General features: G+C 32.5%; 3 protein-coding genes across 3 annotated transcripts; all 3 read right to left on the bottom strand.

Annotated features, from left to right (window-relative positions):
• Positions 1-5,406: 5,406 nt before the first annotated feature.
• Positions 5,407-7,677, bottom strand: TRIADDRAFT_19354 (uncharacterized protein; the record flags this gene model as incomplete). Its single annotated transcript, XM_002107688.1, has 1 exon — positions 5,407-7,677. The coding sequence occupies one exon, from the start codon at positions 7,675-7,677 to the stop codon at positions 5,407-5,409; it is 2,271 nt and encodes a 756-aa protein (XP_002107724.1).
• Positions 7,678-11,834: 4,157 nt separating this feature from the next.
• On the bottom strand, positions 11,835-12,563 carry TRIADDRAFT_18257 (uncharacterized protein; the record flags this gene model as incomplete). Its single annotated transcript, XM_002107687.1, has 1 exon — positions 11,835-12,563. A coding segment is annotated over one exon (729 nt), but the record flags the coding sequence as incomplete, so codon positions are not given.
• A 210-nt stretch (positions 12,564-12,773) lies between these two features.
• On the bottom strand, positions 12,774-16,413 carry TRIADDRAFT_18730 (uncharacterized protein; the record flags this gene model as incomplete). Its single annotated transcript, XM_002107686.1, has 9 exons — positions 12,774-12,917; positions 13,218-13,412; positions 13,966-14,163; positions 14,281-14,454; positions 14,613-14,726; positions 14,844-15,005; positions 15,130-15,248; positions 15,569-15,718; positions 16,197-16,413. Coding segments are annotated over 9 exons (1,473 nt in total), but the record flags the coding sequence as incomplete, so codon positions are not given.
• Positions 16,414-17,964: the final 1,551 nt, after the last annotated feature.

The raw sequence follows: 17,964 nt of genomic DNA, 5'->3' as shown, positions 1-17,964 counted from the left end.
TCGGCCTTTTTATTCTATTAACGATGTTGCTTACTAAATCGTTGTGTTAATAAGGAATAATAATAAGATGAATTGCCATCAGCAAACTACATTCAATATCATAAGCTATTTTGTGAAAGCTAAACATGTTGGTAGTAGAAAATTATCATGTTTTAGTACCGGTATCGTAAGCCATTTGAATTAGGTAGAACTAGATGATTAAAAAAATAATCGGCAGTCTCTACAAAAGTATTTGAACTCGATAGACTTATTTAGCAGGAGTTTAATCTGGAATCGTGAAAATTCCAACCGTTCACAACCACATTTATGACTATTTTATAGTTTTTGTTCGATTCATTTGTATGTATTGAGTTCACAATCCACCTACCGATCGATTGGCTCATCATTCGTTTTCCAGTCAGTCTGCGAGGCCAATTTTTTAAGCTGGCTAGCATCATCTCCTTCATCCGCTGATAAAGCATCTCCTGATAATTTCCTTGTCATTGAACTCAACTTGTGATCAACGTCTATAAGTACGATTCGATCAGGTAATATCGTTCTACAAACTGTCCAGAATGATTATCCTACTGGAAAAATCACTATTTTAAGTCATTCTACGTATATCAAAATACCCTCAAAGCACCAACCAACATAACTACAACTGTTCATACTCTAGGGAATTAAAGACGATCCCGCGGCGATAAAATAGCATCACTGAAATGAAAGATAAAACAGCCTATACACCCCATTATCACCGCAGTCGTCATAATAAATTTTAATTATTATCTATTTTTGAGAAAGGAAGCATCGGGCTATATCGTCTCTTGGACTAAAAAATGTAATTTAAATAAGCTTTGAAATAGCAATTAATCAAGATAGACAGAAAGTTGAGTAGAAAAGTAATGCGTTCCTGCAAAATCAACTAATAACGCTAGTTGTTACTAGGCTAGCGAACTTTCGAGTAAAGTATGAAATGAATTTAAAACTTTTGATTTGCATACCTCATTACAATCTCCCTAGTGTATTCAACTGTGATCCATTAAAAGGACGTATATTAATTTAAATACACTATGCTTGGTTAGTAGTTAATTTTAAGACTAAGTCGTGGACTAATCAATATCAATTTAATAAGAGAGCTATTAGACTTACGTAAAATAACTACAATTGGTGGTCGACTAGGCTTTAAGAGTAATTATAGATTCATTAATTTATCTTAATTGAAAAAGCCTCAATATATATTAATTAAACTGGGAACCTTTTAAAAGTCTTGTAGGATTACTAGATGTTGAAAAATCTCGTAGACTAATGAGCCAAAAGCCCAGCCATAATAGTGTACATGCATTAAAATAACTACGTTTAAAAGAATGCTCGTATTGAAGAGTAGTTCCAGCAATTTAACTACTGTATTAATTATTGGTCTAATATAAAATCGATAAGCTACGGTAAAGCACCATAAACATATTAATAGAGAAGGGTTACTCGACTTTAAGAAAAACTTGACATTATTAAATGAAGTGATATTGATGCAAATATCGCCGATAGCCAAAATGGCTAGATTTTTAAGGATAGTTTTTGACTATTCCAACTTCATTCAGAATGAGGCCATAATGATTATAAGATAACTACGTTTGAAGGATTACCCTAGTAGACTTTTTACGAGAGCGTATCAGAGTGATCAGCTAAAGTAGTCTGTAAAATATAATCATTATTTAAAGGTGGATAGAACGCAAAATTAGGAGATATTTAAACAAAAATGAGCAAATTTCCACCCTGATACTTTGTGCAAATGCGATTTAATATCTCAACTGATCTTATAACCCTATCTTGGGATAGGGTCTAATTATTCATTAAAAGTTTAAAAACAGTGAAGATTACCCAAAGTCAGTATTGGTAGCCGTCATATCGCTCATCACCTTTTAGAACTAAATTTTTTAATTCCTTTCAAATTTCAGCCAACAAGGCACTTTACAGTACTCTAAAATTTCGTCAATGACAGCATCATTTAAATATTAATACTTTTGGAAATGGATTTTTTAATATTCAGCAATAGCAAAATATAAAATATACTACAAATATCTTATTTAAGAGTGGAGCTAATTTCTATCATGGAAATCGAAAAGAGAATCCGCTCGAAAATTAATACCGTACTAGTTCATTCAATTGCAGCAAATTCGTAGGGAAAATTGAACCAGCATTCAAGTAAAGGTTCAAAAATCGATTGCAGCTTGAAATAGAATATCTAAACATTTCTTCAATTTTGTAACCATTTACAACGAAATAAGTTTAAAAACTTGCTCTAGTACAGAGTACACGGTAAATAGTTACTGAACCTCTGATAGGTCTATCAAATGGTAATACTATCTGTTAAATGAGCACATTATCGTAAACTGTCAGCAAAGCGACGGGAGTTTGCACTAGTTTATTTGAAATCAGAATTTACTAGTAAAGGTGTCTCGCTATCAAATGCATTAAATACGAAATGTCCATGCTAATCCATTTAACATCTAATTGACTGTACATCGTGATGTGCCAATCTCTTCAGTAAGAATAGCATAATTGGTCAGCCACTTTAAATTACTATATAATGCAAATATGGCAAGATCTTAGAACGACCACCAGGCAATTGTTTTTATTTTAATCTATTCACTATCAAATTGGCTCTGCGTGATGATATTCCATGCTGTCCAGCAAAGAATATATAATTGGGTTTGCTACTTTTACTTACTATGTAGTACACTATGGTAAGACCTTGCAGTGCATTAGTTTTATTCTCCTATGCTTTTGTATAATCTACTCTATTTTGTGCATCAATACAATAAAAAATGGCAAAAATTAAATAATCCTTAGTTATTGGGCTGTTCTATGTTCGAAAGTTGACAGGTCAAACAAGAATTAAGAATTGATGAGTTTATGAACGTCTACACGGCTAATTTTACGTATACTTATGCTTTTCCGACTTATTGCTATTTTCATGGCATTTTTTGTAATTTTAAAGATAAGTTAAGTTACAGAACATGCATATGAATTACACCTGAATGATAACTGTGATATACTATAGGCTTATTACAGAGTAACTTTCGCCTAGCTGTTATAATATGGTTTCCATAAGATAACTTGCCTAGGAATATGTTGATATTAATTTATCTATGGCGTATTACACATTTTAATAGATAAATGCGTAGTTTTAAAATATTATCTATCCACTGATAAATAATATTTATGTCGATTTACTATAAATTGACTGGTTTTTCCAACAAAGTTTGCATTCAGTTTTGCCTAGGAAAGACTAGCGATATTACTATTCTTCCTGACGATAAAAGACCAATATCGTTAGCTAGTCAGTTGACCCTTGGTCGTCTAGTTGGAGTAGTCTTGGATAACAAGACTACCTTCGCCAAATAAACTATTTTAAAAAGGGACTAAGTCTAGTCTACATGTAACCCGTTAGGGGCACATTTGGCTGTTATAGGCTTAGTACTGACGCACATTTAGAGACCCAGGTTTCCTTGTCGTGAGTTGACTACGGCAGTCGCACTGTAAGTAAATATTAGAGAGGACAAACCTAACAGTTGGCTCATCGTGTTCGTTGTTTGTACCAGTTCAATTTTTTCTAGTTCTAAATTTAGATTTATAACAAGGCTCTACAAACTCAGATATAAAGTAGACTCATACAAATTCTGGTTTAAAATAATGATAATAGTATAGACATCTGTTATTTGCACCTTTCACGTTCAATGTAGTTACTGAGGGTAATCTACAAATCATCATCAAACTGTAAATAATAAGACACAGAGACTTTAACGTATAGCAGTAGTATTTAGACCTTCTATAGTATAACATACAGTACCTAACTACATAATCTATCAAAATCATGATAGCTTGGTTATTAAAAGATCTAACTCTTCCATTTCGTTCAGTATAACCACTAACCAATTTCCTTATATATCAAGATATCTTGCAACTCAAGGTACAAATATGTTTAAAACAACCATAGGTATGCTAACCCAAGAGTATTCCACTCTTCAATGGCTATTAGAAAACTCTTCCGATCGACATAAAATTCAATAACGCTGAAACAACTCGATTCAATTGATCATTTCTTAGTAGTTTTATTTCTTATAATTAACGAAAGTGCTTTAAACGAAGCGAATCATTATAGTACAGTCGGCATAAACATTGACAAATATAGAGATCCAGCCGTTCGTATATCGGCTGGTAGTCGTGCATGAAAATAGTCATGAGAAATTTTACATCCTATGGGAATGCAAATACAGCATCCTATTCAATAATTGTAATTATATTATAAGCTATGATTATTTCCCGTACAATTGGCCTGAAGTATTGAGCCGATTCCAGATTGGTTTTACTTATTCTCGACCAACATAAGCTTAGATTGGAAAGCATATTTGAACAGAATAATGTAAGAAGCATCAATTTACAATGGAAATGTTATAGTAACCTTTGCTAAAGGCAATCTATGCAAAAAGAAATATGGTTAAATTAAGTACTATCATAGGCACTGGCTTTAAACAATTAAAAGTGATATTAAGTACAAATTGATATAAGAGTAAAATGAATATCGATTTGTAACAACGAAAAGCTATCAACTAAAGTTATGCCATAATATACGAAAAGTTAAGACTAAAATCAGATTAAGAGATCATAAGATATAGAATAGGCTATTGGTTTTCACTTTTCAATAGGTAGTAAAATCCAATCATCCCTATTATAACATCGATATCTTGTCTAAAGTAGTAGCATAGAAAGAGATCATCAGGCATAGGACAGACGATTGATGTTTAGTTTTCAATATGTAATAAGATGTAGTCATCTCTATTACAATAGCGATATCTTGTCTATAAAGTAGTAGCATAGAAAAAGATGATTAGACACAAGATGGACTATTGGTTTTTACTTATGGAAATGTAGTAAAATCCGATTATTTCTATTAAAATATCGATATCTTATCTAAAGTAGTAGCATAGAATGAGATTGCTAGATATAGGATAGGCGATTGGTTTTTTAATTGCAATAGGCAGTAAAATCCAATCACCCCTATTAAAACATCGATATCTTGTCTAAGGTAGTAGCATAGAATGAGATAGTAAAGATTATGCGATCAAAATTTCATAAGTAAACTAAGTACAACAGTTTGAGTTATAGGTTACTATGATTATATTTCAAATTATTGAATTAGCAAAAGAAGAATATGATACAAATATTGGAAAATAAATTTGATTCTTGTTGATGACATGCTTTTGTTCATGATCTTAAATTGCAGTAATTTATAAGACAAACCATGATATTACTATCAGAACTGATAGAGAGAATGACTAAATGATAAACTATGCTAATTATTGATTTGAATTAGAATACCAGTAGGATACTATCTAGACCTTTGGCTATCGTCGTTCATAAATGAATTAATTAATATCGCCTTTTATTATAATCGTAACGATCCTCTTGCTCATAATAATGATGATCAGACATTTCTTGACTATGACCAGTTGGAGCAACATCAACTCGTCGCGGTGTTGATACCCTTGAGCTAAATTTTGGATTATCACTTGGTGTAGCTCGGCTGCATAACTTGACAAATAAGGCCATCAAGATTATAAAACCAGCAATAATTAGTGCAACCGCCCATGGATATTGTTTCATCCAATCCAACATATTTCTTATACCTTCTGCCGAGAATAATAAATTGGTTAATTTCGTTAGCGGTCCATTTTCATTAACAGCACGGCATTTACCAAATACATCGCAATAGCCTTGGAAGTTGTTACAGGAAGAGCCAGGTGCTTGTTGAACGCTAAAATTGGCTAATGCACTAATCGTCTTACTTGAAACACAAGTATTACCAGATTTACAACATGTATTACAATAATCGGCTTGAGTAGTACAAGCACAACTGGCTAAATCAGCAGCTAAACATATCGATCCATCACAATCACCATTGCTACATACATTACTCCCCTTACGACATGATGTTCCATCTGGTTTCGATGCCGGTGTTGGACATTTATCCTGATAGCGGCTACCATTGCAGTAAGCATTTTGGCTGCATTCAGTCGATACTGTGCATAACTGATTATCACTTGATTCATAGTATCGGCAATTTGTAGGATTGCAACAAATGCCAGAGCTTTGGCCACAAACAGAGCCTGCTTTAAGGGTACATGCTTGATAACCAGCAGGCTCTTGAGATGGATTATCATAAGGAGCATTGCAACAGTTATCTTGGCAATCCGATCGATAACCACAATCACACTGTTCATTGCCTTCAACGACCCCATTGCCACATATAGAAGTAGCTCGATTTACAAAACAACCACTGCTACTAATTCCTTTAGCATTAATGACAGGTTGCATATAGTTTTTACTACAACTTGAAAATTGCTTGTTGTTAGGATCTCGGCCTGTAGTTGCTTGTGGATACATAATATAATTGCCTTGAGGCGAGCCAGGCGCACATTGTGTATTAGTCGTAGGATCATGTTGCGACCCAAAATTATGGCCTAGCTCATGGGCAAATGTAACTTCTGTCACGGCTGTACTAACCCTTGTGCCATAGTTTAAAATAGTCACAATACCAGCATTTAAAGACATTTTTTGCCCCTTATAGGCGCTATTCTTAGCACAAATACCAGCATTACCCGTTGCACTACCAACCCAAGCTAAACCCAGGACGCCATTATCGAAATCACGATCAGCAAAGGTGTAAGCTAAGCAGTAGGGATCATGATTAGCAGTAGAAGTAATATCCAAATAGCTTGATACACCGATATTACTTGGAGCAAATGGGTTATTAGGCTGGCTGGCATCACTTGTTGTATTAATTTTCATCCTACGAACGATAAATCCGATACCATCAGCTGATGAATCGCCATCAAAATCAATTACTTCGTAAATTTTGTTGACTGCCTGAAGATAACCATTTAAAGCAGCGATAGCCTGTTCTTTACTACCCATATAGGTGGTAAAGGTATGATCTGCTTGTACCAAGAGCTGACAAGTATTTCTAGTTGGTGGTGCTCGTTTATTCCTCTTAGAATGAGATGGTTGATTTTGAAACATCGATGGAATTCTTTTGGTATCTAAAGCTTGTCCATAATGTTCCCAACTTTGTAATATATCACTCATACGAATATTTTCCTTGTCATCTAAACCACATGTACCCACTTGATAGCTTTTCTTGACTCGAACATCCGATCGTCGATAGACAATGGAATGGAAAGGCTGGTCTTTGGAGAAATAACGAGTCGATGGTTCGATATAATATTGTTCAGGATGTTCTTCTCCGGTATAAATTTTACCTTGAAAGATGCCATCGACTATCGTCCCATGCACAAGTGATTTTGCATCGTCAACCAAGTGTCCAGAAACGATATTATGCATGTCAAATTCGACCGGTTGGCCATTACCGGATTCGATCATAAAATCATCGGTGTATAAACTTGTATCCCGTTTAAGTCGTAATTGGAAATGTCTGTGATATGCGTGAAATTCTAACATGGTATGAGCGGATGGACTACGGCGTGATCTTTCATGATGTTCAGCAAATTCTTCAGCATCATAATTGATCACATCGTATTTCTTGAATTGGTCCAACATTGGTCGATTTCCAATTACCGATATTGGATAAAATATCGCTAATATCGCAGCGATAATCAAGCACAGGCAACGGAAATGGAGCATATTGAATCTGTTGCACAAAAAAGAACAGTATAAAATTAAATTTGGCGATTTTTTGGCGCACAACAATTCCTAACATAGCATTAATACTATAAGTGAATTATGAATTTCTACTATTTGTAATTCAATGTCTTGTTGATTCGTTCTTGTACATTAGTTAAACAATCAGTAATCAATAGCATCGACTTGCACAAGATTATTTAAGATGTCGTATACAAAGATATTCATACTTGATAGCCTGGTGATAACGTCCTTACTAATCAAAAAAGCTTTAGTTAATAAAGTCCTTCCGTGCTCATAAAAGAATGACTGACATTAGGATAACATAAAATGTATCCTTATTATATTATGTGACAGAAAGCTGAATTAAACATGTTTTAGTCAGTATTAACGACACATCAAGAATAAATGATGGAATTCTTAACACACTTTACTATCGTTAAAAAAAGGAATGAAAAATATCATTCCTGTTCCCTGACAAAATCAAAGATTAGCAGCTTTAATAACGTGCTGGTATGTGCTATAACATTGGCAAGCATTCTTCTGTCAGGGAATACTAGCGAATACTACTTTCTTCATCAATCTAGAGTATATCTTTCGGATATTAGAGCTTTTAGAGTAGCCTTTAACCCATTATTAGCTCAATTTGATAAACAAAATATCTGTAGCTTGTGAAATAAATGTAAGAATACTGAGATTACAACCATATCAAATTGAAGTAAACAATTGATTGTAGAAATAAGTATTTTAAATCAAAATTGTGTCATTAGTGATGGTATTTTTAATTGCCACTATTTCTACTTGGAGTAGAAAATTCTTTCGATTCCTCTCCTCAATTGTTATTCGAACGAGAATGGATGGATTTATTTAAATGTAAAGAAACTGGACTTTAATTCGATGGCGTACTTTGACTCATGCTAAACAAAAACTAGAACACCTTCATTCTAAAAAATTTTACGGTATGACATCGATCAAGACAGTATTCCATAGTGATTATAATTTAACTTTATAAAAGTACAGTATATCCAATATCAGTATGAGTCAAAATAAAAAAATAGATTACATCCTTTCAATCAAGATATCATTCTCAAAACATAGCAGGATAAAAATGATGCTTCTGTCTCATTCCATCTATTTAGACGCAAATAGCAACTTCATTTTCTCTCAAAATAAACCAAGTCATATTTATTGACTTCTTGTGATCAATATCGAAGAATCAAGACAACTCAGCTATTGAACAGTTGCCACAAAGTAACTTTAGTAATCAGTCGAAAAATGATTTACTACCAATAATTTCGAAACGAAATTATTAGAAAAGCAGCGTAATAAAGTAAACTTTAACGGTCTACCTACCTTTGAATAGGATGTAAAACGAAAGATTCTGAATCAAATGAAAATCATGAGGTTATTTAATCCAAGAAATGATTGAAATGTCGAATAACAACTTTCATTTGCCAAGCATATAACAAATTAACTTCGCTGTATAAATAATTTATCGCTATTTATAGTAGCTTATGCGTCATTGTAAGCTATACTAATATAGTATAAGATTAGGACAGCAAAGTTAATGCGCTAAGTTTATTTCCAGCCCTATATTAATTAAGTTATTTCATTTTTTTGATTGTCATACACTTGATAATGATGAAGAAGAGAAAAGAGAATAGGAGCGGCCCAGCTTAGCTGACAAAGCCTTCATCATTACGTCAGTTTAATTCACCATGGTAATCATTTCGTCACTACCTCCTCATTATGGATATCCATCTATATTTAATCATCCTTTTCATATCTTGTATATGGTGTAGCGTAGTCGTCTTTCAAGCATAGGCTATCAGTATCTAGTATTAAGATGAAGATATCTTTGGTAATAAAGTAGCTGATATCCGAGTTTTCTAGTCGATATTCTATTCAGTATTTAGTTATTCTTTTCATGCGCTTAACTTGTATATTAAGCAGTCCTCCTTAAGAATAGACTGTATATCAAGATAAAAGATAGCTTTGGTAATCAATGCAGTAGACGATATCTGATTATTCTAGTCGATTTGCTATTTAAAATTTAATCCTTTTTTCCTGTCTCAAATATTGAGTAGTCCTCCATAAAGCATAGACTGTATATTAAGATAAAAGATATCACCTGAAATAAATACTGTAGCTGATATCTGATTATTCTAATCGATAATCTATTCAATATTTCATTATTTTTTCGTATCTCTTATACTGCGTAGTCCTCCTTAAAGTATAGATTGTACTTTAAGATAAAAGATGTTTTCAGTAATAAATACGGTAGCTGATATGCGAGTATTCTAGTCGATATCCTATGCAATATTTAATTATTCTCTTTCATATGCGTAGCTCGTATGTTGAGTAGTCCTTCTTAAAGAATAGATTGCATATTAAGATAGAGGATATCCTCAGCAATTAATACGATAGCTGTGTAATAGCTTGCGCTATTATGCTAGGTCCTAAGTTTGTCTTGTACGTAACACGAGTCTAAATTTTAGTACGCACTCCGGTTGATCGTATCATCATGTACTCACTAATTTATTACACATCCGTACAACTTACTATCAGCATTAATATGACTTAACGTCACTTCGCTACAAGCTGATATTCAAGTATCCTAGTCGATATTCGTTCAATATTTAATTATTTTTTTCATGCACGTAGCTTGCATATTGCGTAGTCCTCCTCACAGTATAGATTGTATATTAAGATAGAAGATATCCTTAGTAATAAATACCGTAGATTATATGCGAGTACTCTAATCGATGATATTATAATCGATGATATTATATATTCATTTAATCCTCCTGTTTTACTCAGGCATATAATTCATTTAGTCATCTCTAAAATGTAGATTATATAATAAAATAAAAGCCATTCGTGGTGATTAATCCTGTAATTGATATGTCAGCAGGTATTCTAGTCGAAATTATTTTCAATATTTAATTATCTTTTTCATTTTTCGTTTATAATCTAATCATCTCTAAAGTATAGATTGTAAATTAAACTGAAAGATATCACCGGTAATTAATACAGTAGTTTATATGCGAGTAGGCATTTTAGTTGTTGTTATATTCAATAATTGATCATCTTTTTCATATTTTCGAGTACGGATTGTACTATACGCGCATGTTAAAATCGAAATTACTTTCGTTCATTATTTAAAGTGCTGATATGTAAGTAAACATATCTTTTATTTTGTATAGACACCTTTTAACTACAGATTGTATATTAAAGTAGAAGTTTTTCTCCCTGATTAATGCAGTAGCTGATATGCGAATATTTAGGTTGATGCTATATTTAATATTTAATAATCTTTTCATATCTTGTATATTGTCTAGTCATCTTTTAAGCATAGAATATCTATAAAGAAGAAAGTTATTCTCGCTAATTAATGTAATAGCTTACTGTATACGCGGATAATCTAGTTGACACTGTGCTAACTGAAATAGATTAAATATAACAGATTTTTTCAAAAAATAAGTATAGTAAATTGTGTAATATAATGTAGCGATCAATTCTATAACAATTATACACCCTTCATAAAATTATCTCCGATGATCACAATCAAAGTAGACATTCAATATCTTACCCAAAATCTTTTCCATTTTGTAGGTAGTATGTATAGGCTAATATATTATAGCCGATATTAAACGGATTAATATACAGTAACGAATAAATACGGTACTGCAAATTTGACACATTACGTTATCACATTCATCAATTTACATTTCTGATATGTACCATTATGTCAAATTATCAAAATCAAAATATGCATCCTAGATTAACGTGTTATCCTAGTAAATCTAAATTATAAGTAGATACCACCTTTCAGTAGACATTGAAGAACAAGAGGTTACATGGCATTACTAATACAACCAATAAATAGCAATGTAATATTTATTTATAACTCCATCCAATGCCAGCAGAAGGATGTTTGAAACCTATCGCTACATTTAACTGGCATCATAAGAGTATATATGGATTGAACGCAACATATGCATAAATTTCCATTATCTCTGAATAATTTCTACTAAGAATGAAATTCAATTGCATCATAATTTTTGATATTTTATACGAGCATAAATATTATCAGAACTATCATAGCTCCAGTTAAATTATCATCAATAGAATTTTAGCTTCCAATATTATCGGATTGATTAATACATTAAGTCCTCTTTCAATGCATCGAAAGTATTTAGCTCAGCCATACGTAGATAACGTTGCAAATGTTGGAAATGACCTGCTTTTTGAGCCTCTGAAACAATTTTTTTATACGCAGACACATCCTTAGCTTTAATGTAAGAATCGATAGCTTCCTTAATCAGATGAGAGTCTAGTTGAGCCTTGCCTAAAATGCTCCACACTACTGGCTCTTGACAATACTCTGCAAACTGATAAGCATACGCTAGACTTGATTCATTATTGATTAAGACCTGAATTGCTATTGCCTTGCTCTTTAACTTTTTTAATACTATAAAAGCCTCATGATAGAAACGATTTCTTGTAGCAACTGTGGCAATTTCAATGTGATCGTAATGTTGAAGGTTTGTAATAAAGTCCAATAAATATTGATGACGAACTTTCATAGCTGTTAAAATCAGCAAATTCTGCAGTGTTTCGTTCTCAGCATATATTGAATTGTCTTTGATTAGTTTCCCTATAATTTTAATTACTTCATAGTGCAAATTAGCTGCAATCAATGCTCTGATGATTATAGTAATTTCGTCGCTATTATGCTGCCTCGTAATGGCAACGGGAAATAATTGATCAATCAATTCCTGCCTCCATTCATTACTGTTGCTTAACACTTTTGCCCATAGGTCAAGTTTGCAGCGCTTCATAATATAACTAGCTAAGCAATCAAATAGTCTATTGCTGTAGCAAATCTAAAAAAATAGCAGGCAAAATTGAATATTACATTATATCGACAGCAAGAATTCTTTAAAAAATAATTAGTGACTCTTATATCCTACGTTGAAGACTGTATCATCATATTGATCCAATTTCTCATTTTCAACATCAAGAAAGCATTCCACTGCCTGAAAACATTAGAATACCGTAACATTAATTATCCCGTAGAGAGATGTTTTACTGCATTACTTTCTAATTATTGCAATTATAAGCCGAAACAAGGCATTAATAATTACTTTTTTAGGTTTTTGAATAGCAAGATAAATGGAAGATGCAGTAACGGGATTCGATGACCTAAGTAAATCTCCCAATTCTTCGCTATTTTCAAGCTATTAAAAATATTTTAGAAAGAATTTAGAATCTGCAACAAAACTCAATTGAAATAAGAATAGCTCATAAATGTTAAAATGAGAGACTAGATATTTAAGATATGTTGCATTAAATTCATTTTAAAAAGAAAGATACGAAACATAGCTTTAAAACTTGGCGTACGTTCGCACTATAGATGTCAGATTTATTGCTCGAATGCAATTGTGTTTCGTGGTGATTTAGAATGAATACGAAAATTTTAATTCATGAAATTCTTCATAATGGAAAGTGAAATAAGAGTAACCGAAATACTGGTTTACCTTTGCTTGTTTCAGCCAATGTTCTAAAGCCTGATTCTTGCCAGTATGAATCAATCGCTTGGATAATTCAAGTGATTCATAACGATTCAGCTTGCCTTGCCTTAATAAGACATCAAAATATATCGCTAAAGCGGTAGTTGTTCTTGGAATATGCTGTTGAAATCTTTGAATAGTTTGTGATGTTCTTAAGACGCCCTAATCCATATTACGAGCAAGAATGTGAAAATTTGACTTGAATATTAGTAAATCAGTCGCCTTAAACAAGACATTGACTTGCCTTCTACATGAGTATTAGTACAGTGTACAAACGTGTTTTAAAGTGTATATGAAATTATTAATGCTTGAATACTACTACGTGTGGATGCTTTATGTTAGATCTTTTTGCGCTATGATTATACTTATACTCATATCAATAAGAATAGTAAGAACTTGAAGAATACTCTAGCAACGATGAAGAACTAGAGAGCACTACAAAATAGTTAAACTAATATCTGTCAAAATTCTCGTCAATTCGATACTCATAGTACGTATACTATATTATAGATGATATACTATATACTATAACTATACTTTCTACTTATATCAGCAAGAATAGTAAGAATGTAAAGAATACTCCAGCATTGATGAAGAACTGGAGAGCGCTATAAAACAGTAAATTATTAACATCTGTCAAAATTCTCATCAACTTGATACTTGTTCGCATGCATAGTTTCTAAACGTTAAAATTATAGATAATTAGAAAGCCAACCTTTGGCGCTGAGACTGCAATCTTTGCAGCTGCTACATATTCACCACTGTCAAATAGTTGATTAAATTCCTCGATAAAAAGATCTTCAGCACCACTTAAATTGCAACGGAGTGCCACCTTTCTGGCCAGGGCCTTATTTTGGAGGGTATTGATAATGTAGGGCACGATATTTTCTGTATTCATGCTGGTAGAAAAAACCTGATATAGAATCAGTATTGAAAAGGAATGAAAAAAAGTAATTAAGTTTACACCCAAGTTAGTTAAAATCATTCTCAAGTAAGCAAGGCACTCAAAAAATCATCTAGCCAATTTTACCTGCCCATTATCGTCGACACTTAAAATGCCATGAGATGATGTATCTAACGTTGCAGCAAAGGTATTTGCGTTGCTTAACTTACCCATATAAATACACTGCATAGATTCAATAGTGCACACATGGAGATAACTATATTTAGTAATTAGATATATTAGACCATGTTTTTCGTTTATCTGAAGAAGAAAATAGAAATATCATTTTGTTTCTCCAGTCCCTAAGCTTCTTTCCGCATGTTGATAAAAATAGTAAAGAACAATATCAAAATATTCTTGGGAAGCATGATCACTGCAGCAACTTTCCAATTGCACTAAACTAATCCCATAAAACTGACCTGAAGACAGACGGGAAAGTCATTTTGAATTTCTGAAGGAAAAAGTAGTTCCAATGTCTGTTCCTGGAATGGTTCATTGTTAAGAGGTGGATCTCCAATCTCCAAAATGCGTAGCTATCATGGTAATTAGAATTGATTGATGACATTTTATGAAAAATAGAGATGGCTAAGCGTATATAAATGCAGTTATAATCTTTTAAAATCTAGTTCGTTTTCGTAATCTTTTATTACCGTTCCACCTTTGAGACGACGAGTACCAATGATTAATAGATTCGAAGGTTCATAATTATCCCCCAGTTTTACGGAAGCAAAAGCTGCTACATGTCCTTCAATTAATTGACTTATTTTCGTTTCGGTATTGTAAAGTTGTAGAACACCAAGAACTCGATGATTCTAATAGCACCGAAAAATAACTTAAGTTCAATCAAGTTCTCCATACGTTAATACATGATGTCAAAATAGCGTTCATGGTTTCAATAATGACTTAAAATGTAGAAAAAGCGAGTAGTTAACTCACTTGCACTCTAATACCAATCAATAATGACCACTTTTTAGTATGATCGACGTGATAATTAATGATTTGGTAACCGTTTAAGGCTTGATGCCTAGCATGGATTTCATTCAGTTGGGTATTCCCTGAATATCGTTTAAATTACAGCAATGATTGATGAGATAGAAGATTTTAGGCCGCCATCTCTAAAGGATAATTTACTTAAATTGCTATAATAGTAGTATGGATGGAGTTCCATCATGTCATAAAATATGCGGCAGTAGTCGATTTATCCTTTTCTTTCATGTTATAGATTGTATTAAAATGCGTATAAAATCAAATTTTGTATCAAAAGCAGCAAATCGAAGTAAAATATTTTTATTCGCTACTTTTTCGTTTAAAATTTGCAGATGGCAATCGAGAAATAGGCTTGTTAATTCCCGATTTTGCTACTACAGTACTTTACCTTCCATAGACCAGTGATATACTTTTGTTTGAGTGACTAAGGCTATAACATTAACAGAAATCCACTTCCAGAATGTCGTATATTCCTGGAGGAAAATCGTTTTCAAACAAATTTTCATTTCTAAATCAAATGTTTGAAGCTTTTGACCCTCTACAAAATGGGAGCAGATGAAAATGTTAATCATAACCTACTCAGAAAGATCTGTGCCAAGTATTTAAGTTCATTAAATGTTTGTTTTTATGGTCTATTTCTCTAGGTGTTAGCATTGCCGCTAAGCTGAAGAATAATCTTGTATAAAATAATTTGACAAATAGCTTAAAAAATCGCATTTAATGTCATAGAATGGAAATAAAAATCCTATTGAATAAAAGCTATTAAGTTAAAGACATGCAAATAAATAGAATCAACTTGAAAGATCTATTAATATAGAGTACCTGACAGCTAAAATAAAGAAAGACAACCATTCTCAAGGTAAGTGATGTATATGCACCGTAATATTAGACTAGGAGATATATCGTTTAAGGTGAATTTTTGACTAAAATCTAGAAAATAGTCGGCTTAAAAGATGTATCGTTTGTTATTGTTATGGATAAAGGGAAACAATTTCAACGTAGCTCTGTCATTTTACCTTTAATTGCAATGACTTTAATCACCGGATTCATAATAGCGGACTCAGTCAATGTAGGACAAATTAATGGAATTTTTTGCATTGGTGAAGCTAAATCAAGGACAATGAACTGCGATTGATTAGGTTCCGTTTGCTGACGAGCACATATAAACCTATCCGATGGTATAGTTAATGCGTTAAATCCAACATCTTTTGCAAGTATTCCCTGATCCTTTAGCTATGATATCAAAATTAGATATGCAAAATGATCAATCGATAGCGAAGCAATCGTCGTGTTAATCACGTATAATCCATGTAGAAAAAATATCACAAAATGACCAATAGGTATTATTCTGCCTTGTAGGGTATTATCCTGTTACATTTACCTGGAGATATAATTTAGTCTTGAATGGTGCTATTTGATCCATCATCAACGTATACAATCTGCTTGAAACTATCCTTCAACCAAGCTACTTTCCAGCTTCGCTAATAAATGCTCTCTTAATTTACTTACTAAAGAGTCCAAATTGTCGCTACTCGTTTGCAGTCCAAGCCGATTTTGTCAGTTTGATAATAAGTGATTAATTAATTATGCTCATAATAGTCATCCAGTATTTGATGTTGTTTTAATCACTGTACAAATAAATGCATAGTAGTTACTAAGGTACAATATCACGAAATAGTCTCTTTAATGATCCTCCTATTGCAACTAAAAGTTTAGATTAACAGTCATGAGATATAAAAACGGTGAACGATTGTCATGTTTGATTCCAGTTCCCAATGTACCCAATCTACGTAAAACTATCCTTCAACTAAATCACTTACCAGCTTCCCTAATAATTAATTAATTGCTCTCTTAAAAAGTTCAGATTGCTCCTACTCACTTGTAGCCTAAGCTACTAATGTCAGTTGGATAATTGATTAATTATGCTTATAATAGTTATCCAGCATTTGATGTTATTTTAATCGCTATACTAATAAATTTATAGTAGTTACTAAGGTATAATATCATAAAATAGTCCTTTCAAAAGACTCCTTCGTTTTGTAGTTTAAAAAAAGAGTCCAAATTGCTCCTACTCACTATTAACCTAAGCCACTAATGTCAGTTTGATAAATGATGAAATTTTATAACTATACTTATAGTAGTTATCCAGTATTTGATCTTGTTTTAATCACTATACCAATATAGTAGTTCCTAAGGTACAGTGTCACGAAATAGTGCTTAATGATATCCTATTGCAGCTAAAAGTTTGGATTAGCCATGATGAGATTTCAGACAGTGAGCGATTGGCTTGCTGGATTCCGGTTCTAAATTATTTAAGAAATGATGGTCTAGACCATTTTCAATTAGTCCTTTAGTTTGATGTAACATACTTGAAATAGAGTAGAGTCATGAGAAAGCCTAATCATCAATTCTGATTAATCTGCTATTGCTATCTGAAAATGAACTATTTATTACGCAGCTTGGCAGTAGGAATCATTGTCTTTCATGTGGCTGCTTTCTACAACACTGAAGAAGAAGTGGAAATAAGCTATGGGAAGACAAATCCATGATTTTATATTTATTCAATTTAGTTGTCGAATATCATTTAGTCCCTCAGTACTGATTTGGTTTGCTGACGCATGAAATTAAATTCATACGTTTTGGACAATATTATATGATAGAATGTTCACCAATCGATTATGAATTCACCATAAAAGGAATCTATAACGTCAAGATTTTATTTCTTCAGAGATATGAAATTATTCATTAGCCCATTTCCTTAAGACTCTCTATTATTCGGACTCC

This window comes from Trichoplax adhaerens, genomic scaffold (genome assembly GCF_000150275.1).
Source record: "Trichoplax adhaerens TRIADscaffold_1 genomic scaffold, whole genome shotgun sequence".
NCBI lineage: Eukaryota > Metazoa > Placozoa > Uniplacotomia > Trichoplacea > Trichoplacidae > Trichoplax > Trichoplax adhaerens.
Note: the sequence above shows the minus strand (reverse complement) of the source record. Positions and strands in the feature narration are given on the sequence as shown.